Source organism: Apteryx mantelli, chromosome 22, assembly GCF_036417845.1.
Source record: "Apteryx mantelli isolate bAptMan1 chromosome 22, bAptMan1.hap1, whole genome shotgun sequence".
NCBI classification, from domain to species: domain Eukaryota; kingdom Metazoa; phylum Chordata; class Aves; order Apterygiformes; family Apterygidae; genus Apteryx; species Apteryx mantelli.
The window spans coordinates 9,524,774-9,544,326 of record NC_089999.1 but is presented as its reverse complement, the minus strand read 5'-3'; the positions used below and the strand labels follow the sequence as shown (position 1 = coordinate 9,544,326).

The following is a 19,553-nucleotide window of genomic DNA, read 5'->3' as shown; positions in this document are numbered from 1 at the left end:
AGTGACTAGCGCGTGCAAAGCCGAGGGGAGCCAATAAATTCACCGCGCTGCTAAAAAAAACCCCAGCAGCTCGGGAGCGCGGTGGCCATCCCCCTGTCGCCTTGCAATAACGAGGCCTTTCTCTATCCGTCGGGGATCCCGAAGCCTGTTGCAGGGCGGGCAGGTGCCGGGCAGCGCTAACGCAAAGAGCTGGGGGCAGGCCTGCGGGACACGGCCGCCCCCCGGCGCTCGAGGACGAGCCGCTTGCCGGCGGGGTGACCCAGCACTGCCGGAGCCCTGTCCGCAGCGAGGATATGGAGCGCTGGGCCCCGCCGGGGCTGCGTGCACCGCGGGGCCCTGCCTGCACCCGGTAAGGGCCCCGTGCTGCTCTCCCCAGCCGGCGCGCGCCCCCCGCCACCGCGGCTCGGCTGCTGGCAGAAATACTGCAGCCTGTCATTTTCTCTCTCGCATCCTGCTCCTCCGGGCAACGAGAACGTCGGCAATATAACTGTCTCGGTGCCTGCCAGCTCGCGAATTTCATTTAATCCTATTAATTTTTAATGGAAAATTAACATTAAACTAGCGTACTTCTAACATGACTTTTCCTATGTGTAGAAAGACTCCTGATTTGTGTTTGCTTTGGAGGAAAAGGGTAGACATTGTGTCCTACAGGACCTAGCCGCTCTTGTCTGAACCTGGGTTGACAGCTGAAAGAGAGCGGGATTTGGAGCTAGGGAGAAGTGTCTTTTTAACTGTAGGACTGTCACCTTCAGCAAATACAGTAGTAATGCCCGATCTGCTTTAATGATGGCAAATTCTGGTTGGATTTGAAATGTATATCTCTAAAAGTAGTGCTTCGCAATCGGTTGTTGTGTGTGCGCCACGCTGGTTGTATAAGCTTATGGGAACTGGATTTCCAGCTAAATACAGGAAACGAGTATATTGTATGTTGATTAGCACAGAGCTGACCTGACTCATGTCTAGTGGAAAATGTCAAGAGGCGAACATCAGTTTTATAAGGACTTTAGTAAATATTAAAGTGATTCAGAGTTTATATTAGTGAAAAAGCATATTTTAAATTATCGTTTTAATTAGAAGCTGATATTGCAGGGTTGTGCTAAAGATCGGGAGTTTACTGCAGGCTCAGCTTTGGTGCAGTTTATGTTCTGTAGCCTCTAAAATGGTGAACTTGAAACAGGAAGATCTGTTCTGGGAGCTGATGATATCTTTCTCTTTAAGATAGGTTCTGGGAAAGAAGCTGCATTCCTTAGCTCTTGCAAACATTTTTAATTGTTTTTTCTCACAGCCTTAGTCTGATATTATCTTGTAAGTAATCGTTGCGTCATATTTGCTTTATTCTCTCTACTGGGAAGTCAGCTAATTGCTTTTACTTTTTAATGGGTAGTGTTTGGGAAGCCTGCTAACTCTGAAATGTAGATGAGCAGCGCAGCAACTATTCCTCACTGTTGTATTTGTTTAAGTTTTTCTGAAGTTTTGGGAGGCAGTAAGTAGGAGAAGGGAGGCACAGATGGTTGGCACTTACTCTTGGATTGGGTAGTAGCCATAAAGTTACTCAGTATTTTAGACTTTCTCATAACAGAAAAGCTACCCATTCTGGTGTGCCTTGTATAAAGGTATATCTATGGGAATATTCAGCCAGACTTTCCTTATGAAGTAGTATTATATGATATTAATTATTCATGGTCAGTTTAATTCTTCTTTCTTGCATATTTAATTGTAATAGCATGCTGTTTGTCACAGTGATTTCCCAGAAGAACCGTGCACCAAAGGAAGATCACTCAGGTATATAGTCTTAAATGTGTCCATGCTAATCTTTGTTGTTTAACTTGGGAGCAGAATAAGATATTATCATATGTGTCCTGTGGGGAAACAATTATGCAAAATCATGATTTCACCTAATCTTTTCGGCTAAATTCTTCGAGCTGAAATAGCTAGTCTGATTTTAGCTGATGACGTTTACATTCTACCTTGATTATTTTATGAGCAAAAATGCTTAATAGGAGGGAGGACGTGACATTTGTTTTCTTCTCTGAGCAGCAAAACCTTTATCAAAGACTTCAGAAGTACAAATCAATTTCTTTCGGAAGTTGAAAGAAGGGAATAAGATTTTTATTGATTTTTTTTTTTTCCAGTGATCAGAATAGCAATGCTAAATGTTTGTGTAATTAAGGTTTTTTTTTTCTTTTTTTGAAGACGAGGATAGGCTGCTAGTGCTCCATGTGAGAAAATATTGGAGGCACAGGAACTGCAAATGCATTCACAATTTGATTTGTATTATCATAGTTCTAGAGCTGTTTCAAGCTTGTAAGGCACTTGATGAAACCGAATCCCTCGTGTTTAGAGAGCAGGATTGTTCTCTGAGATTTACTGTAGGAGTCTAAACTTCTGAAAAATCTGTTTACAATGTGTCTGAAACAGAGGATAGAGGACACAGTAGAGACTGTTATCTGTTTACTGCGCAGATAAGGAGGAGGAATAGATTGCTGGCCTGTTTCTGAACTCTGCTTAATGAATGGTTGCTAGGCAAATTGCATCTCAATCAGTTTAATCCTCAAGATGTCATTTACAGGTCTGCTCTTTGTGAGGGCCAGAACTATGCGCTTTCAAACTGTACAGGCCAGAAATTGCTAGCAAAGCAGCTTAGAATAGCTGTTCAAAAATTCAGTGTACATGTGTTGCTGAGTGGCCCCGTTTAAAGCTCCTGTTGCCATAGGGCCATCATTTCACGGGCATGTACTGGATTAGATATTCAATGATAGATAGGAGACAGCAGCATCATTAGCACCTTTTCTGGATCAGCATGGCATATATCATAACTTTTTGGCATTGGATTAACATGAAAGAAAACATTTCTAAATGGGGACTGCACTGCTGTCTTGTTGAAAGGTATTTATTTTTGACTGAGCTGGCTCAGAGTCCAGTGTGATTTTTTGGGGGTGTATGTGTGGGGGTGTATGTATGATTAACTTCGACAAATAGTTGAAGCTGAGAAATGGTATTACTTGATGCAGGACAGAAAACTAGGACTGACCTCAGTGACATATCCCTAAGCTAAAAAACAAATGGTTGGGAGAGAGCAAAGGATTGTTATATAAAGTCTTCAGTCTGCTTCTAAACTTCAGTCTAGTAGACTTTCTCCTTCAGAACCAACAGAGAACCAATTAATTGCACATGTGGGTATGTGTTACCTAAATATATTGGGCTCATGATTTAGTGCAAAGGAAGAAGTTTCCTAACATGGTTAAGTTTTAATGGTCTTTGTAAAGAAAGATAACAACATACTTGTTTTTATTGGTTTCTCGTGGCAGGGATTAATCTTACTGCAATAAGAACATAGTTCTTTGCATGACTACACCTTCCTTTAGTTTGAAATGCACCATCTTTAAGCCGTCTGTAGCATGACACTAAACACCGTAAATGCAGACTGGAAAAGGCTGGACTTGTTGAATTTCTAAAGACATTTTAGAGCTGTTTATGGTTACCATGTATGGATATGAAATGTGATTTGTGTGGCGCAGTTATTAACAGTGCATAGGAAAGTGTAGTATGTGAACTTTTCAGAGCTTGCGTAATTTGGATGTGTGCTGCTTTTGTATTATTCAAAAATACCATTACAATTTTAGTAAAAGATTGTATTAAAATGTGGCCTCTTTTAATAAAGCATATGCAGAATATTCCACCTTAGTCACCAGCAAAATGACAGTGGTGCTTACATCTTTACACTGCAGATAGGAAGAGGACTGTTGAACAGAAGAAGACTTTGTGATCAGAGAGTGCTTTTCATGCAAATTAAGATTTTATTACATGCTGCTGAATCAGGGGCTTGTGTAGAGAGTACAGCACAGAAGTGATACGATCACTTTGTCATAGCTTGAAATTTTGCCCAGAATGTCTTTCAGATCACTGAAACAGGCAAGAAACATTTTTGTTAAGGGCATTGCAGTAACTGATATAATATTTTGGGGCAGGGTTTTTTCCTTTGTGATACTGTCTGTCTTCAGGATCTGCCGCATGTCAACAGCCTTTATTTCAAAGCAATGAGGAACTCATTGTAAGCGACCTTGTGGGGCAACAAAGTCCTTAAAAGCCCCTGTTCCTGATGGGATCCTGGTTCTGCTCCTGCCTGAATGGATACAGAATCTCATCTTTCTTGCAAGCTGGGAGCCATTAGCAGTGGTTGTCTGTCCTTTCGGCTGGGATGGTCTGTGTGGCCTGTTACTGAGTCATCCAGGGGCTCTGTACACTCTCTTCCTGTCACATGGCTGTGTTTTCCTGCAGAGAGAACCCATCCAGGATTGGCTCCATCAGTTTTCCTTTTGTCTTTATTAGTTAATATTGTCTTCCCTACTTCCTTCTTTCATGCTGAGAAGCAGTTTGGTTTAATGAGGACTGTTGCCAGCAAGTGAACGTACACATTTGTTATACAGGTACCTAAGTCTTCCCCTACAGATGGGTAGTATTCAGCATCCTGATGTGACCTTGGTAAAAGTTCTCTGTTATATTACTTTACCTCCTTACTTATCTCACTTGCAATATAGCAGCTTTCCTTACAGAGAAGAATCTTAGCTATAGGAAATCTGTCCTCTCTTCTCTTCCTCTTTCCAGAGGCATTGTCAGTGTAAGTCCCAAGATACTTAGATTGAGGTCTGAATATTCTGCTTTTGCACAATCAAGAGGCATTCAATAAAAAAGCAAGATGAAAAGAAGTTTAAGATTTAGGACTGAGATTTTTAGACACTTCTTCAGTGCACGGTTTTGAGTAATCTTAGTGAGGAAGGTCCAAGGCTTCCTTCATATGTGATGACCCAGTACGTGTGTGTTGGGCATCCATCAAAGTGGATAGTGCAGGAGCAAGAAATATACTTAGCACCCATCAAGTTTCACAGTGGGGCTGTTTATATTTAGAATTGTGATCTGGAGATTCTAGAAGCAAAAGCTGGTTTTCAGTTTTATGGTCATAGGTTCTCATCCTTGCACCTCTCATCAGGATATCTTTTTTAATCATGCACATTCCTGAAGAGTTTCAGAATGGTAGGATGGAACCTTTTTACTATTTTTCTCATGAAAAGTATCATAAGGATTATTAAGTGTTAAAATCTGGTTTATGCTGGTTTCTGAATTTCATTTAAAATAAACATCTGGAGAGCTTTTTGATCTCCTGTGTAAGACTGTTGTCAGCCCCGCTTGTTAAAATGACTGCTGCCTAATTTTTTTCATAAGAAAACATTTTAAAAATCTTTGGGATGCTGTGTGATATATTAGTGAAAGGCAAAGAGCTAGATTATTTTAGCCCAGAGGTGATCTAAATGGTTCACTCCCTACAGTTAGAAGTTTCCACAAGCATACAGCCTGGCAGATATTAAAAATCCTTTATATTATGAAGCATGGTGACTACGGGTATCTATTTCCTCTATGCTGCTATTCGAGATCTACCAGGCTGCTACCTGTAGTTGGATTTGTACTTTTGCAAAGCCTCGTTCTGCCGGTACAGAGCACGTATCAGAGCGGATGCTCCATTCTGGGGAATTGCGTTCTTGTCGTTTTTCAACTAACAGTACAGAGCCCTCCTCCAGAAGACTGTCAGTTTGCTGAGATCTCGCAGTTGGATCTGGGGAGCAGTATCACAGGGGGTTATTTATTCAAATAGCCATTACATTTTGAATATGCTTTCTCTCATTTGGCAGGAGCTTACTCCTCTGCTCTTCACTGGAGACTTAAAATATGTGCCCTTGGCTAGAATGCTGGGTACGTGCTTCCTGTGTCTTTCTTCCTTCGAAATGGGTTCCTGTTGCTCTTTGGCAGACCCTGAAGCAGCGATCTGTGGAGACAGTGTATTCAGAGCTAAAGTGACTTCACCTCTCTATTTTCTCTCCTTATTTATGTTTGTATGGGATCAGCTGGTCCCACATTATATGTGAAGTAGTTAGACTTTAGACTGCAACTGCAGGATGCAATTTCTTTTTTTTTTTTCCTTCCCTAATTGCTTTGATCAGATCAAATAAAAAAAAATGCTTTTCAATTTCTAGTTTTGTAATTTCAAAGACAATCTCTTGACATGCTCTAGCAGTCTGGACCTGAGTACTTTCTTCTTAGTCCACAAAAGCAGCGTATTTTGCACCTTTCTCTGTATCAGCAGTTACAATCTGCATTGGCTTTTATCTTCATCAAAAGACAAACGGAAGAGAGCGAGACACTGCAGAAATGGGAAACAGACTTACATGTGCAATGGAAATCTGTAATCCTTAAATTCAAGCTAACACATGGAATACAGAACAGTTGCTGTATTGGATATTTGTAGCCCATAATTCCAGGAATGTGACTTTAGATTTTAGGCTTTGAATTATCCACTAAAGGTTGGCTAATCCCCCAGCAGTTAATGCCACCATAAAATTTTCTGTGGTGTCAAGCCTTTCCTCCCAAATGCTATTTTTTTGCATATGTCAACTACCAAAGCAACACTCAATTTGAAAAATTAGCATTCATACGCTCCATAAGCACTTTATTTTTGTCTGCTTGGACACATGTCCAGACTGAAATACACTGAGATGCTGCTTCCCGGTGTGCTCGTGAGTGCTGCTGGGTAGCAAGCAGAGGTGCGAAGGTTCCCAGCAGTGCAGGCTTTGTAGAGTTTAGAACTTGTCCAGTGTCCTAAAAATGCAGTCCTGACTTCAGTTCGGTAAAAGCACGTCTGCAGATCTGCTGGACTGCATCACAGGGTAGAGAATCCCAGCTAAGCCATAGACCAGATGCTGTTTCTCAGCTAGATGAGAGTTCTGGTTGGTGTCATCCGTATCAAAATCAGAATCGTGTCTGATGGCATTTTGAATTTTATGGTATGCTTTACCTTTTCAGAGTAGTGCTTTAAGCGAAGTGTGTGTTTCTCTCTGCATTAAGAAGTCAGATTCAGCTATTCAGAGCAAGTTGATAAATTACTTTTCATTAAATGTCTGAGTGCCAAGGGGTTCAGTATGTGTTCCAAGAAAAAACACATTAATTACAGCTTCTGTAGAGCATTTATCAATCAAATAGTTAAAAACAGTACTAACGCAGTTAATTGAAGGTAGAAAAATGTACTTTTTTAATATATTGACTTTAGCTGCTAGCTTGGTTACTTCATGGTTGGAAAGATAAATTGTCTGAAATTAAAATCAAGCAATAGTTTGGGGGTTGCCTAAGTGACTTTCTTCTTTTTGAGTGTGCGCTTGACCAGAGACTTGCATAGTATTTAGAGGTTTGTGCTGCCTTTTACTCTAAAATATATAGCGGATGTCAGAACTGCTCGTGGCTGTTACAGTCCAGGTTATTGGGAGCTCAGAATTAGTGCGAGTTTGTTTGTGCTGTACTTGCAGTTGAGGTACCGTTGTATACGCTGCCGTAGCAGCATTTGTTCTTTTTTTTTCGCCCACACAGCCAAGTTGTGTTTACCATACAAAGGGATGTCTCATTGACTGTAGTACAGTTACAACTGCATCTGTGTTCTGTCCATACAATTTATTTATTGCCATGTTTAAAAAAGGAAGGCAAGGAGGGAGGGGGAAGGACACACAAAGGCAAACAACAAACTCCTGCTCACCTCTAGTCAATAAATTTTATTGTGAAATAGGAAAGCTTTTGTGAATGTAAACTTTTGCGAACATGTTTTGTGGCTGCTAAAAGAGTTAGGTGAGATTGCTCGGAAATTTGTTTTACTAGGCCTGCAGACAGAAATCTCTGGCTCTTGTGGTGTGCAGAGCTTTTGAAAATGTCTTGCATGCTCATGTTGGTTTCCCTGTGGCTATTTTGAACTGTCAGCAGTGAAATGGGCTTGTTTTTAGGCTTCTTGGAAAAGCACCGAGAATAGCAGAGACTTTTTACAGTAGCTCACAAATAATGTATTTCTTGTCCTTTTTTTTGCTGTTGAGAGGTTATGAAATGGCCTTTGAGTTTCTTGGAAGATTGATATGGAAGGCAGGTTCGTGTCAGTACAAGTCAACAGGACACCAGCACCTCGTTCTAAAGGTTGATGGGAAGATGCTATCCCTGAGCATAGCAGGTTCTGGTCCATCTCTTTTGTGTTCACCTGATGTTTTGCATTTTTTGCTAGTGAGTGTTTTGTACTTGTGTTGCAGCTCCTAGTTGAGGTTCTTAGAGTGCTTTTCCTCTTTACAGTAGGCCTCACAGTGTCTCCAACTAAAGAATCTGGGGCTTTTAAATAATGATATATGGATCTAAGAGTTGATGTGTTCAGGGTCTGGCAGGAAGCTGTGGCACTGCGAGGAATTGGACATAGATCTCTAATTTTGTGTCTTAAATAAAAATCTGCTTTGTAAACAGGTTGTTAAATTTCACCCGAGGTGGGACCTTAATTCAGTATCGAAATAGCTAAATACTAAAACAGTCCACTAGCAGCGTAATTATACAGGTCAGAATGGTACACATACATAACCAACAAAAACTGAAATTCATACCCTGAGTATGGTTGGCTTTCTGTATTCAAAAAGCACAGTAACACCTGTTCTGATAAGACTGAGTCACTTTTTCTCTTAATACATGAATTCAGTGTTTTGTTTTGTATGAACTATAATGCATTCTGCCTAATCTTAATTTGCAAATATTTCTCATTTTCTGTTGAATCTATTTTTAAAACAGGACTTGAAGCATATTTTTCAGTGTCTAACAAATGCCTGGTTTGTTGTTTGTGTCTCGCATATAGATAAAATTTGTTCCAAGTTAGCTCTGAAAAAATACTTTTTTTGAAAAAATCAGCTTGCAAGAAACAAAGGAAGATAGCTTCTTTCCTCCTTGGGGAACGATCATATTCTATAACTTCTAATGAGATTTTAAAGGCAAAACCTGTCATTCTTCTGTCAGATTCAGCCACAAGGATTTCTGTAAGTCATGATCCAAACTTCAGTTCTGGTCTTTTACAGAAAGTGTGGAATGAATGATGATGATAATGGTGATCTGCGTGAAGCAGCCACTAGAGAGGGAAGTATTGTGCGTTTCCTTTGCCAATCACAGTCGCCTGTTTGCTACACGACATGAAGAGCTTCATTTTCAGATCTGGGAAGGCGTGTGTGGTCCAGTGCTGGTGCAGGAGAAATTGAGAAGGGAGTTCTGGATTCTGGCTGAGAGCGGCGTAAGGAAGCACACAGCTCATGCGTGTCCTCTGCGGTAATACGAAGTCCTGATTTACAACCTCATGCTTCTCCCATACAGCTAACATGCAGGAGAGTTGCACTTAACACTGACATAGTGCACATGCTTGCTAATGTTCTTGTGGTTATATTTGAGTCCTCTCTGCTGTGGGGAGAGGGTCAATGTGTATTTTGTTTGCTTATCACTTAAAGGCAGAAGGAAGTACTGTGTGAGGATGGAGAATGTCTTTGTTGGTGGAAATGTGTGGTTCCTCCATTATGGTCTGTGTTAGCAGCATCCTGTAATTTGATAATCGCTTGGCTGTTGCGGGTTTGCTTTGGATGGAAGTCATCTTTGCCAACCTTAATACCTTCATGTTCACATAAAAACACACACACTCTTATTTGTAAATAACCATTTCTTATTTTATCATAGCTGCTGTGACATTATAGATGCTGCTCAAGTATGTAGGAAGAAAGTGATTTTAGTTTATGCTGAAAATAAAGGATATTTTTGAGGAAGGAATGTTTGTTTGCTCTTTTCAATATCTTGTTGAAGAAAGTGTTATCTTTGTGAATATTACAGTAACTGTTAGAGTCCGTGTTGCATTTTGAGAATCTGAATATCCTGGACAAGTTATGACTTTGATGACTATGCTATATTTACCTGTCCTGTGATCTTAACTGCTGCAGGTTGTTAACTATAGCATCCTTTGCTTCCTCTCCTAAATGACTGTGCAGATTTATGCGCTGTGAAACATAACTAAGATAATATCCCAGACTGTCTCTTCATCTCCGTTACCCATCAATATAGTATTAAAAACCTTGGAATTAGAAGGTACTATATGAAAGGAGAAAGAAAATTAATGAAAGGTCAGAGTGCTTTCGTATAGTGAAAATTCAGAGGAGGCAGGTAAAAAGTTATTCAGGTCACTTTTGAATACACACAGGCTGATTTTTCCTATTTCTTCCTGAAGTGCCCATGGTCAAAGCAGTATCTCATCTCTCTCATAACTGACCACTAGCACATGGGTTTCAAGCACAGCCAGAAATACTCCTTTGAAGCTTTGGCCAGCCCTGCCACTCATCCAGATTTGTCTTTTCTACATCTTGCCTTAGCCTTAGAAGAGGTCTAGAACACCTGGCAAGACCTACTTAGGTCTGTGTTGTCTATCAGCTCCTGCCACATTTCAAAATACAGAGTTAAATCTAAAAATAGGCTTAATAAGAGGTGATGGCTTTGAATAAAGTAAAATAAGCCACTGATTTGGGTCATGACAGGGAATTTATATCACTAGTTCTCTCTTCCAGCTTTCTTAAACTAAGGAATTCTGCTCTGTTATGAAAAAAAAAGAAAATTAAAAGAAATGGTGATAAATAAATGGAATTTATTTGATATAAATTGTGGTCTGTTTCCAGTGCTCCCCTTAGCTGCTTCCAGGATTTTGACCTTGTGTGTGTTATGCGATCAGTCAAGGTGGTATTGAATGCTCTGCAGTTTTTAATTTATCTTCACAGTATTCTTCAACGGTAGAAACCTGTCATCCAGTATTATCCTTTAAAGAAGGAGCAACTGTGGCCTCGAGTGATTAAATGTTTTACCCAAGATTATGTCAGGAATTTGTGGTGAGCCAGATATTTCACTTGATCTCCTCTATCATAGGCTAGCTCCTTAATCATGAGACCAGTTTTCTATTGTAAATTTGGTCAGAAAAAGCTAAACTTCTGTAAAATGAGCGGTGTGCAATTTTTGTCTGGTGTCGGAGTGGTTATGTGGCTTCAGTAATGTTTGTAAAGTGCTTTGATATGCTTTGGTGAAGGGCAGAGTGTTAATAATTAAAATTGGAAGGAAGTTCTAAAGTCGTATGGGGGATGACGACCATTTTCTGGTCTGTTAGTTAACAAAAATGCAAAACATAAATGGACGAATCAGCAGGAATTTAGTTTAACGCTCCCTTCCCCCAACCACCTGCATGAGCCGAGTACAAAAAGCAGCTAATTGTCTGCTTTGCAGTCGAGATGAAAGAAGCTAGTCCTAGAACAGGAAAGGCTATTGAACTTTATGAAGGTGGTAAATTATCAACATTGAAAACCTTTTGAGTTAGTATCTCTGCATACTCAAAAAGTACATTATTTGTTCTGATATTCACGGTGTTTGGGGGTTCATGAAATAGCATTCTGTGACATGAATATTATGTTTCCGCCTGTGTAATTATGAGGTCAGTAAAACTGAAACTTGTTTTTGAAACTCTACACCTTCATGGTGTTTGGTTATTGTTAAAGGGTATATTTAGTGAGGACAGGCACTGTTAATGGCTTTATCTTGGCCCAGCTAACTAGCTGTTTGCAGAATTGCACAGTGATTTGCAGTGGGCCGACTGTAAGAGCAGCTTCATGTTTGTCCATTTTACTGCTAACAGTTTCATTTGCAAAGTGCAAGCAGGAGCAGGCTGCTTGCCAGCAACAGCTTCATTCAGATTAGGGCTTTAGTTCAATTATGTCCAATTAACTTTTATTGCAGATAGCAGTGATAATTACTTGCAAGTCAATTTTTTGGCTGTGGTTATCCCAAGGCTAAAGGCTGCGCTTGATGGATTTTAATAACTGAAGTGACGTATAGCTTTTCTTCTTTTTTTTTTTTCCCCCCCTTCTTTAGGCCTCAATTAGATGAAAGGTCAGAAGCTATGTAAAAATCCATCTTACAATTAAAGCCAACTGTTCTGCTCTTCAGCAGATGTGTAGTATTATGTTTTAAAAGAATCTATTGGGACCAACCTAAAAAAGACTTTTTAAACTCTAAGATCATAACCTTGAGCTTGCTGCTCCTTTATCCAGAGAGTGGGTTTGATGGACCTGATGTCGTATGTGGTAGTACCTGCCTGCTTTGAGCTGAGCGCTGCTTTTTTTTTTTCTTTTCTTTCTTTCTTTTTTTTTTTTACTGCATTGCATTCTGTTCAAAATTGCTAACTGAGGGCCTTTAGTGGTAGCCTTTGGGCATAAGGAGTGTGATATGAACAATATTCTATTTAAGTACTGTTACCCCAAAGCTTCTTCATTTTCGTCCATGTTGAGCATTGCCGTCCTGGCTTGGGGAGAAGAACAGAGCTGTACTTCAGCAGGTGCTCTCCCTCTCTGAAAGCAGACCGTAAATTTAAATTTTCTTTGCCTTCCAGTCCAAACTGTTTAATTTTGTCTCCTGAGTAACATTATAAATGGAGGTCAGACTAAAAGGTGAAATGGTTTACAAGCAAAATCATAGTTAATTAAACTGCAAGAAACAAAAATTGATTTTGATTGAAACTGTTGCAGGGGTCTGCAAAGGGTCCATCTGAATTCACAATGCCAAAAGGTTCTGTGTTGCTAGATGCTGACAGTGCACTTCACTTGATACAAAAGGCGAATTTCTATTGTTCAGGGCTCCTATTTATTTACCCCCAAATACACTTGACGCTATTGTGATTTATTGCCATTTCAGAAGACTACCTCTCTGCACGTTATTTTGCGGTTTTCCATTTATAAAGCATTAAAAGGGTATGATACCAGCTGGTGATGAACACAGGGCTGGTTTGGTAATTTTTTATAGGAAACAGTAAGGTTTCTCTCTGGCTTTGCAGCAGTCCTGCGCAAGTGGACATTCGGGTAAACGCCCAAGAGCAGAGGGTGTTAAAAGGCTAGAGAAAGGCAGGAAGCCTGCAAGATCAGTCAGCGCTGCCAGCCCAGACACTATCAAGGGAGGCATGGCTGACTGAAGAAATTATATTGAACACTAAGGTTGGCAGGGGGTTCAGCATGTGCGGCTGACATGAACAAATTCAAAAAAACCCCTAGATTTTAGGTTACTTTGGGAGAGGGAAAAGGAATGAGTCTCATTTGGTCTTGAGCAGCCTACCGGGGGGTAAATGAGAGACTGAGTTTCCCTTGGAGCATGAAAATTGGCCCGGATTCAATTATGTTTCCTGGCAAGCTCCTATAAACATTTGTACCAAAGAAACTTTACAACCCTCGTTAGTTTTTGTTTTTGTTTGGAGCATTTATATATGCTGAACTTGGAATGTGCAGTGTGTGTTTGGGGTTTGCTATAAATACTGTCAGTGCTTATGGAATTTCACGTGGCTACCTCGTGAATAATAAGGAGAAGTGAAGCATATCAGTCAGCCATAAGTACTTAACAACCCTCGCACGGCTTACGGGACCCCAGGGTGCTGGAAACTTGGAATAGTTTGGAGCTTTTCTTTTGTGTGGGTAGATGCTCCCGCTTCCTCTAGTCCCCAAGCTTTGTGAACAAGTCTGCAGTTAATCTTGGAATTTGAAACATGCATGTTTACTTCCATGAATCTAACTTTAGACTTCACCAGCTTGCTTTCGTCTAAACCAGCTCAGTTTCCCATATTTCACTGGCCAGGGATGGTTTGTGGGGAGTGTTTCCTCGTGTGTGCTTACCCCATAAGGCCTCCTGAGAGTTTCAGACACTGCTGTATTTAAGAACTTGGCAATAACTCTGAATATATGGTCTGTTTATATAATGATAAAACTTGTGTTAGAGTATTAAAAGTTTCCTAGCTGTACTGAGTTGCTTTACATCTAGGATTTACTCTGGGTTGCAGAAGTCTCCCCTGGTCTGGGGAGCATTTGGTCTGGCAGAGACAATATTAAATCTTGAGTATCAGCCAGAAAATAATATACATTTTTTTAGAAATTTATTCAATACAGACAGAGTCATGATCAGTTTTGCTGAAACTGATTCTTAGCTGTGTAGGGAGGATTTCTGTATGCCATGGGAAAAGCTGAGTTTTTCAGTCTTCCCCCTTGACCTGATAACTTCAGTAATGAGAGATCTCCCCCTGAAAATCAGTGCAGGATGCACAGTGCTGCCAAGACCAAAGAAATACACGGAGATGAAGGTAAGGCAGAACGTAACAAATGTAGGGATGTTGTAATTATCCCCAAACCAAGCACTGTAAATCCCTGTTATGTCTAACATGTTTTGATTTAATATTAATAAATCTTAGGAGAAAAAATCTGTTTCGGTGCCTAAACAAACTAACTATTTTGTAGCAAGTCCTGCAGTACCTGTGCTGTTAGATTATATCCTACAGCTAGATAAGATTAAAATTGCTTCAAAGGGGGGCATTTATTTATTTATTCTAATGATTGCTTTTCTCTAGAAATGTACTTTTTTATATATTTTTTCAAACTTCTTGTACTCCAGACAGAGCTCATTACACTGCGTTTGGTGGCATGCAGAACCATTTAAAAAAACAATAAAACTTAATTTGCCAGTCTAGTAGAACAGCAAATTAACCAAGCTTTTACAGCTGCCCTCCATCGCTGGGTGCCCAAGCTTACTGGTCAACTTAGTCTCTGGTTTGCAGCTAATGGGTTTAGATGATGGTGTTGGTGGGTCTGGCAGGGTTCTTGCCTCGCCGTGCCAGTTCCCATTCCCCAGGAGCGCTCCTTCCGTAGCCCGAGGGGCCGGGGCCGCGGCCCTGCGGGGAGCTGTGCAGGTGCTGGTGCCCACACAAGTTGCAGCCACGGAGCCAAGTCTCTTAGTGAGAATTCTTGACATGCCGTGTTCAGTTTGTCTCCTGCTCTGGACTAATTAGGAGCAATAAAACTGAGCGCAAGCGAGGATGATGGGCCGCGCTGCCTTTGTGCCAGGACCCTGAGCTGCTGACCCGAGACAGGGTGTAGAACAACAATCTGAGACAGCCATTAATGCTTACCTTAATCCCAAATACAGTTTATGCAGAGGGTTTCAGTTCATTTTAACTGTATGGCTTGTCTGAATTGGCTGCACTAGTTCATGCTGAAGATCATTCAGGACAGAAAAAAGAAGAAATCAGGTGCTGAATATCTTAAAGGGAATAATTGCTAATTAATTTCTAACCAGAACTAATGGACTTACTTGTAAAGATATTTAAAATGCATTTGTTTTCAAAGACTGAGATGTAGGTTTGGAAAAGCTATACTAATTTCATAGAGAACAAAAATTGGAAAGGATTTTAATTATAATAAGGAATTCAGTGATAGCATTATGGTCATCATTTCTATGTAAGTCTGAATTTCTTTTTTTAATGCTCAGCAGTGACCTAGATGACATCAATTTGATTATTGCAAATCAGGCTAAGAGAATGATTTTATGCTTCCACTTAAAATGATTTTTGTAAGTCACATCCTTCCTTTAAAATTATTATTGTCACCCCAATCTTTTATGAACCTTTGGCATTGCCTAAAATGATTATCCGCCTGCGGGAACAACTCACCTTTATGGCGCGCTCTAAAATATTACCCTCCATATTGGAGATAAAGCAAAATTCTGACTTCTGTGAATATATGTTTCGACCTTCAAGGAAATACTGCTATCTTATCGCAGAAGCCTGGCTATTCTGAGTCGAATGCTTTGACCACTCTTAATCACTTGTTCCCTCTCTTAATGTGCCATTATCCTGTTTATTGCTGTGTGTGTGGCACTGAGTCTCTCTGTGGCACTTCAGCAAGAGGCTTACTCATAAGAGTCGCAATGTTCAGACTATAATGAATGCTAATGAGTGAGCAGGTGAGCAAACCCTCTGCATATCTTGCTGTAGGAAATGCTACTTGTTCAGTCAGAGTGCTTTTATTGCTGTGCTGTACTGCAGAGCTGCTTTTCTCTCTTTCAGGGCTGTGCACGAAACAGTCATCAGTTAAGTAATATTTTAGACACACTCAGCTCTTTTTGGCCATGAAGTGATGTAAAGTAATGCTGGACTGGCATCAGGCATCAGTGGAGTAAAGGTTGGATGCTCAAGTGAATATGATAATGATGTGATCTGATGATTTTTTGACTACAGTGGAGGCTCTTAATTTTGTTTGTCTGCTTTTCACTGAGAAGTAGGTCTTGGTTTTGCCAGTCTTCTGAAGTTGATGAAATGAGGAAAAAAGGAAAATGCATTTTTTTTCCTGCTGACTCTGGGCGTTTCTGTTGCTTACTCAGGTAAAGCTCTGGCAACTTAAAGTGTTTATTGTCTTCTCCTGATGAAAAGGAGTTGGATTCTTGTTTTGTCTTTTGGGTCTTGCTGGGCATCATTGGGGGTAAGAAACTGCTGCCCGCAGGATGTTTGCAAAGTTTTCACTGAATACTGCATCCTTTAAGCTGTGAATGCGTCAGGACATCAGTGTTCGTTTCTTAAGAGGCTTTGAGAACTCCACCTCTTACAGGCTGTGAAAAGAAAACCCACGTTTAGACTTGGAGAGTTTACAGCTATGAATCTGGAACTTCTGGCAATGCAAATGGTTACTATCTCTTAGTGATTAAATGAAGAATGAATGTAAAGTAATCCTGTTGGTGGTGTGCCTTGTCCGAACTCTGCACTGCTTGGTGAGTTCAGCCGCTTTGATTCTCACTGAACTCTCTGACGAGCTGTTAATTGCAACGGATAGCGTGAATGAGGCTGGGCTTCCGTAATGAGCAAGAGCAGGGAGTTATCAAGCTAGCTTTCAGTGTCCAGAATTATTTTTAATTGTTAGTCACACTGGCACCCAACTTGCTTGGTCAACGGTGCTTGGTCAACTTTTGAGAGCATTTATTCCATGAAGATGCAGACATTTTCATAAATTAATATTTGCACAAGATTTCTTGGTAGTTGGTTTTGATCAGCCTTTGTGTATGGACCGAGGAGATGCATGTAAACATGGAAGCTAATGAATTGTATATGAGGAGTAATTGCTGCTATACGGGTAAGCTTTAAGTCCATGCTATTTGCTGTATTTGGTGTACTTATTCCTTGAACATTCTGACTTGTGACAATGATCTGAGGTTAGGCTTCAAGTTAAAGGCTTTAAAACTTCTCTGCAGAGAAATCAGCTTTTGGAGCATTCTGGAATTTGCTGCAGAAATACGATGGCAGTTGTGCTTTCCAGAACAGAGTCTTAACTTCCCTACCCTGTGTGTAATTGGCTCTTAAATGTGAAGGGCTTCACATCATTTTATGCAATGCTAACCAGTCTGGTTCTTTTGAAAGTTGCCTCTGCAGGGTTTCTTCAACTCTGGCTTCTTGTGTCGGTCTCAAGCTTTCTGCTTCACCTGTTATGATCTTTGAAAGCCTCTCCAGTTGTTTTAATTAGGGTTTGCGAAACAATGACTAAAATTAAACCAATCTGTAGTTTTTGAAGTCTTCAATCCTTTCTCAGTTTCAGGGACCATATAAAATCCCGAGCTGTTTCTAGCTGTTCCTTAGGCATCTTGGCAAAAGCACTCTTTGTATAATTGGCATCGATGCTTGCGGAGATCTGGGCAAGGAGGAGAAGTCTACTGATTTCTCCAGCTTGGTTAAGCCACCTTGTTTTCCAGAGCTTTCTAAAGTACTCATGGTTGGCTGTGTCTTGTGCGTGTCCCAGGAGCTACAGTAAAGGGGATTTGAGTAGGGGGTTGGACCACATGACCTCTAGAGGTCTTGTTCCAACTAAAATTTCTCTGTGATTGTAATCCCAGTAATGTTGGGAGACTCTGAGCCAGAGGTAGCTTTTGTTGCTGGAAACATATTCCCCCCTTGTATTCATAAGCCGATGATGGGATTTGAGGGTAGCTGTGCAGTGTTTATGTATAAAGATGCTTTAGTGCTTCATGCATTCATTCTGAGGTTTAATTTCATAAATTCTGAAACTCTGGAATGCAGGATGGTAGATGCTCTGAAATTTCTTTGTGTAGAAGCCCTGTCTTACAGTTTATCTGAGGGCTGCACAGATAACTAAAGGCTTGTATAAAATAAGGGAAGTTGTAGCCATTCATCTTTCACACTAATGGACCACAGAAATTACAAGCTGGAGCGTGCAGCTTAATCTTGCCACAAGGCAAAGTGCTGCATGCTTTGCCTTCAATTTATGCATGCTATGCCTTTTTATTAAATGTAAAAGAGCAGTTGACAGGATTTTTCCAGTGAACCTGCTTTGGCTATACCTGGTAGATAGCCAGTACATTTCAATATATAGTAAAATGAATGTTAGTGGTTTCTTTACCATTCATAATAACTATCTTTGAAATTTGAGGAGAGTTATGGATTATCCTCTGCGTCTCAAACAGCAGAGGAGTGAGAAAGGCGTTAGTTACGTTTTAGTTTTTAAGTGTGTTAATCGCACAGCCGACCCGCTTTGCGAAGTATTTCCATTGTTGTTAGGAGACTGAGTGAGGACAGTATGTAAAGGGCCCGAGCAGTGGTTGTGCATCTTCGCTTGGTCAGGCCTTAACGCCCCGATGGCTCTTTGCCTCTTTCTTTTCTGTGTTCCTCCTTGTATTATAACTTTGAATTGTCTCTCTGTTGTTGCAGTGTGCAGAGGAGTGAATGCCCCATGTTGTGTTAGTGCCTGTCTGCCATGCTGGCCTGTCTGCCAGGACCAGGTGACCTCTCCTTTCAGCTTCTTTCTTACACGCAGATGAACACTGGACTTCAGAAATGTGAGTGACGTTTTGTCTGCAGGATGTGGTTAACTGTTAAATCTGGCACTGGTACAGCTGTGAAATAACCATTTAGGATACAGTGGAAAAACTATTTAATGTTAGAGTCTTTGTTTTGTTACGCCTTCAAGGCATCCATCCTTAATGGCTATGAGAAATAGCTATGAAGGTTCAAGTGTGTGCTGCAAGCTCTCTCCCTCCCCCCAGTCCCCCCCGGCTTTGTAAAGGTCAATTTTAACCATAGCAAGACAAAATGCAAGCAAAGTTTCTGTGAGATTCTTGCCTCCTTGCTAAAAACATTTTGTACCAATAGTGTGCCAGTTGACTTGCTTCTTAATACAACTTTTTCCTGCCTCTTTCATTTCCGTGAAATGGAAACCAATAAAAGTCAGCTCAGGCTAATGCAAACCTGTTGAGGTCAGTTCTGTTGTTCTACCTAGCTGGGGCATATACTGCAAATATTAGTGATCTAGCCCAAATTACTAATGTGCAAAGTTTCTGTCTTCTTTCTGCTGTCTCTTTGGTGCCTCTGAAAATGTCTGCAGAGTACTATAATAATTCATTTTTGATAACTTCAGTAATTTTTTTTGACGGTTGTACTGGTATTTTAAGAAGAACTTGTGCTTGGGAACACGTGCCTATTTGCTAGAGATTTTTTTTAAATGTTACTCTGTCTTTGCTCTTTTATCACTGAAGTTGCACCTTGATTGTTTAGCTGAAATTTCAGATATTCCAAGGTTTGTGCATAAGATCTGTGTACTTGGTTCTTAGGGCTGTAACTTGTCTCTTGCCTTTGTAGTGGGCATTTGGGAAATTTCTGTACCTTCAGTGTGTTGATGGAATCATTGATGCTCTTTAAAATCAAGTAATTTACACTCCAGTTACAGCTAAATTGTTAATATGTTGAGATTTGTGTCACACTACTGAAAATAACTAAGATAATATTGCAGTTAAGGGTAACGTTCTCAAAGTCCTGGACCTACCAGAAGTGACTGATGTTCTTCAGG

At 40.5% G+C, this 19,553-nt stretch overlaps 1 protein-coding gene across 2 annotated transcripts in view; it reads left to right on the top strand.

Annotated features, from left to right (window-relative positions):
• Positions 1–19,553, top strand: part of FAM222B (family with sequence similarity 222 member B) — a 40,230-nt gene that overhangs the window by 11,727 nt on the left and 8,950 nt on the right. Inside the window, exon 2 of one of the 2 annotated variants that reach the window (XM_067309579.1) lies at positions 18,419–18,546. In XM_067309579.1, the coding sequence (XP_067165680.1) occupies positions 18,465–18,546 (82 nt within the window). In that variant the 5' untranslated portion in view covers positions 18,419–18,464. Of the gene's footprint in view, positions 1–18,334; positions 18,547–19,553 lie in introns of those variants that run through there. The other variant, XM_013946593.2, reaches the window with a different exon arrangement.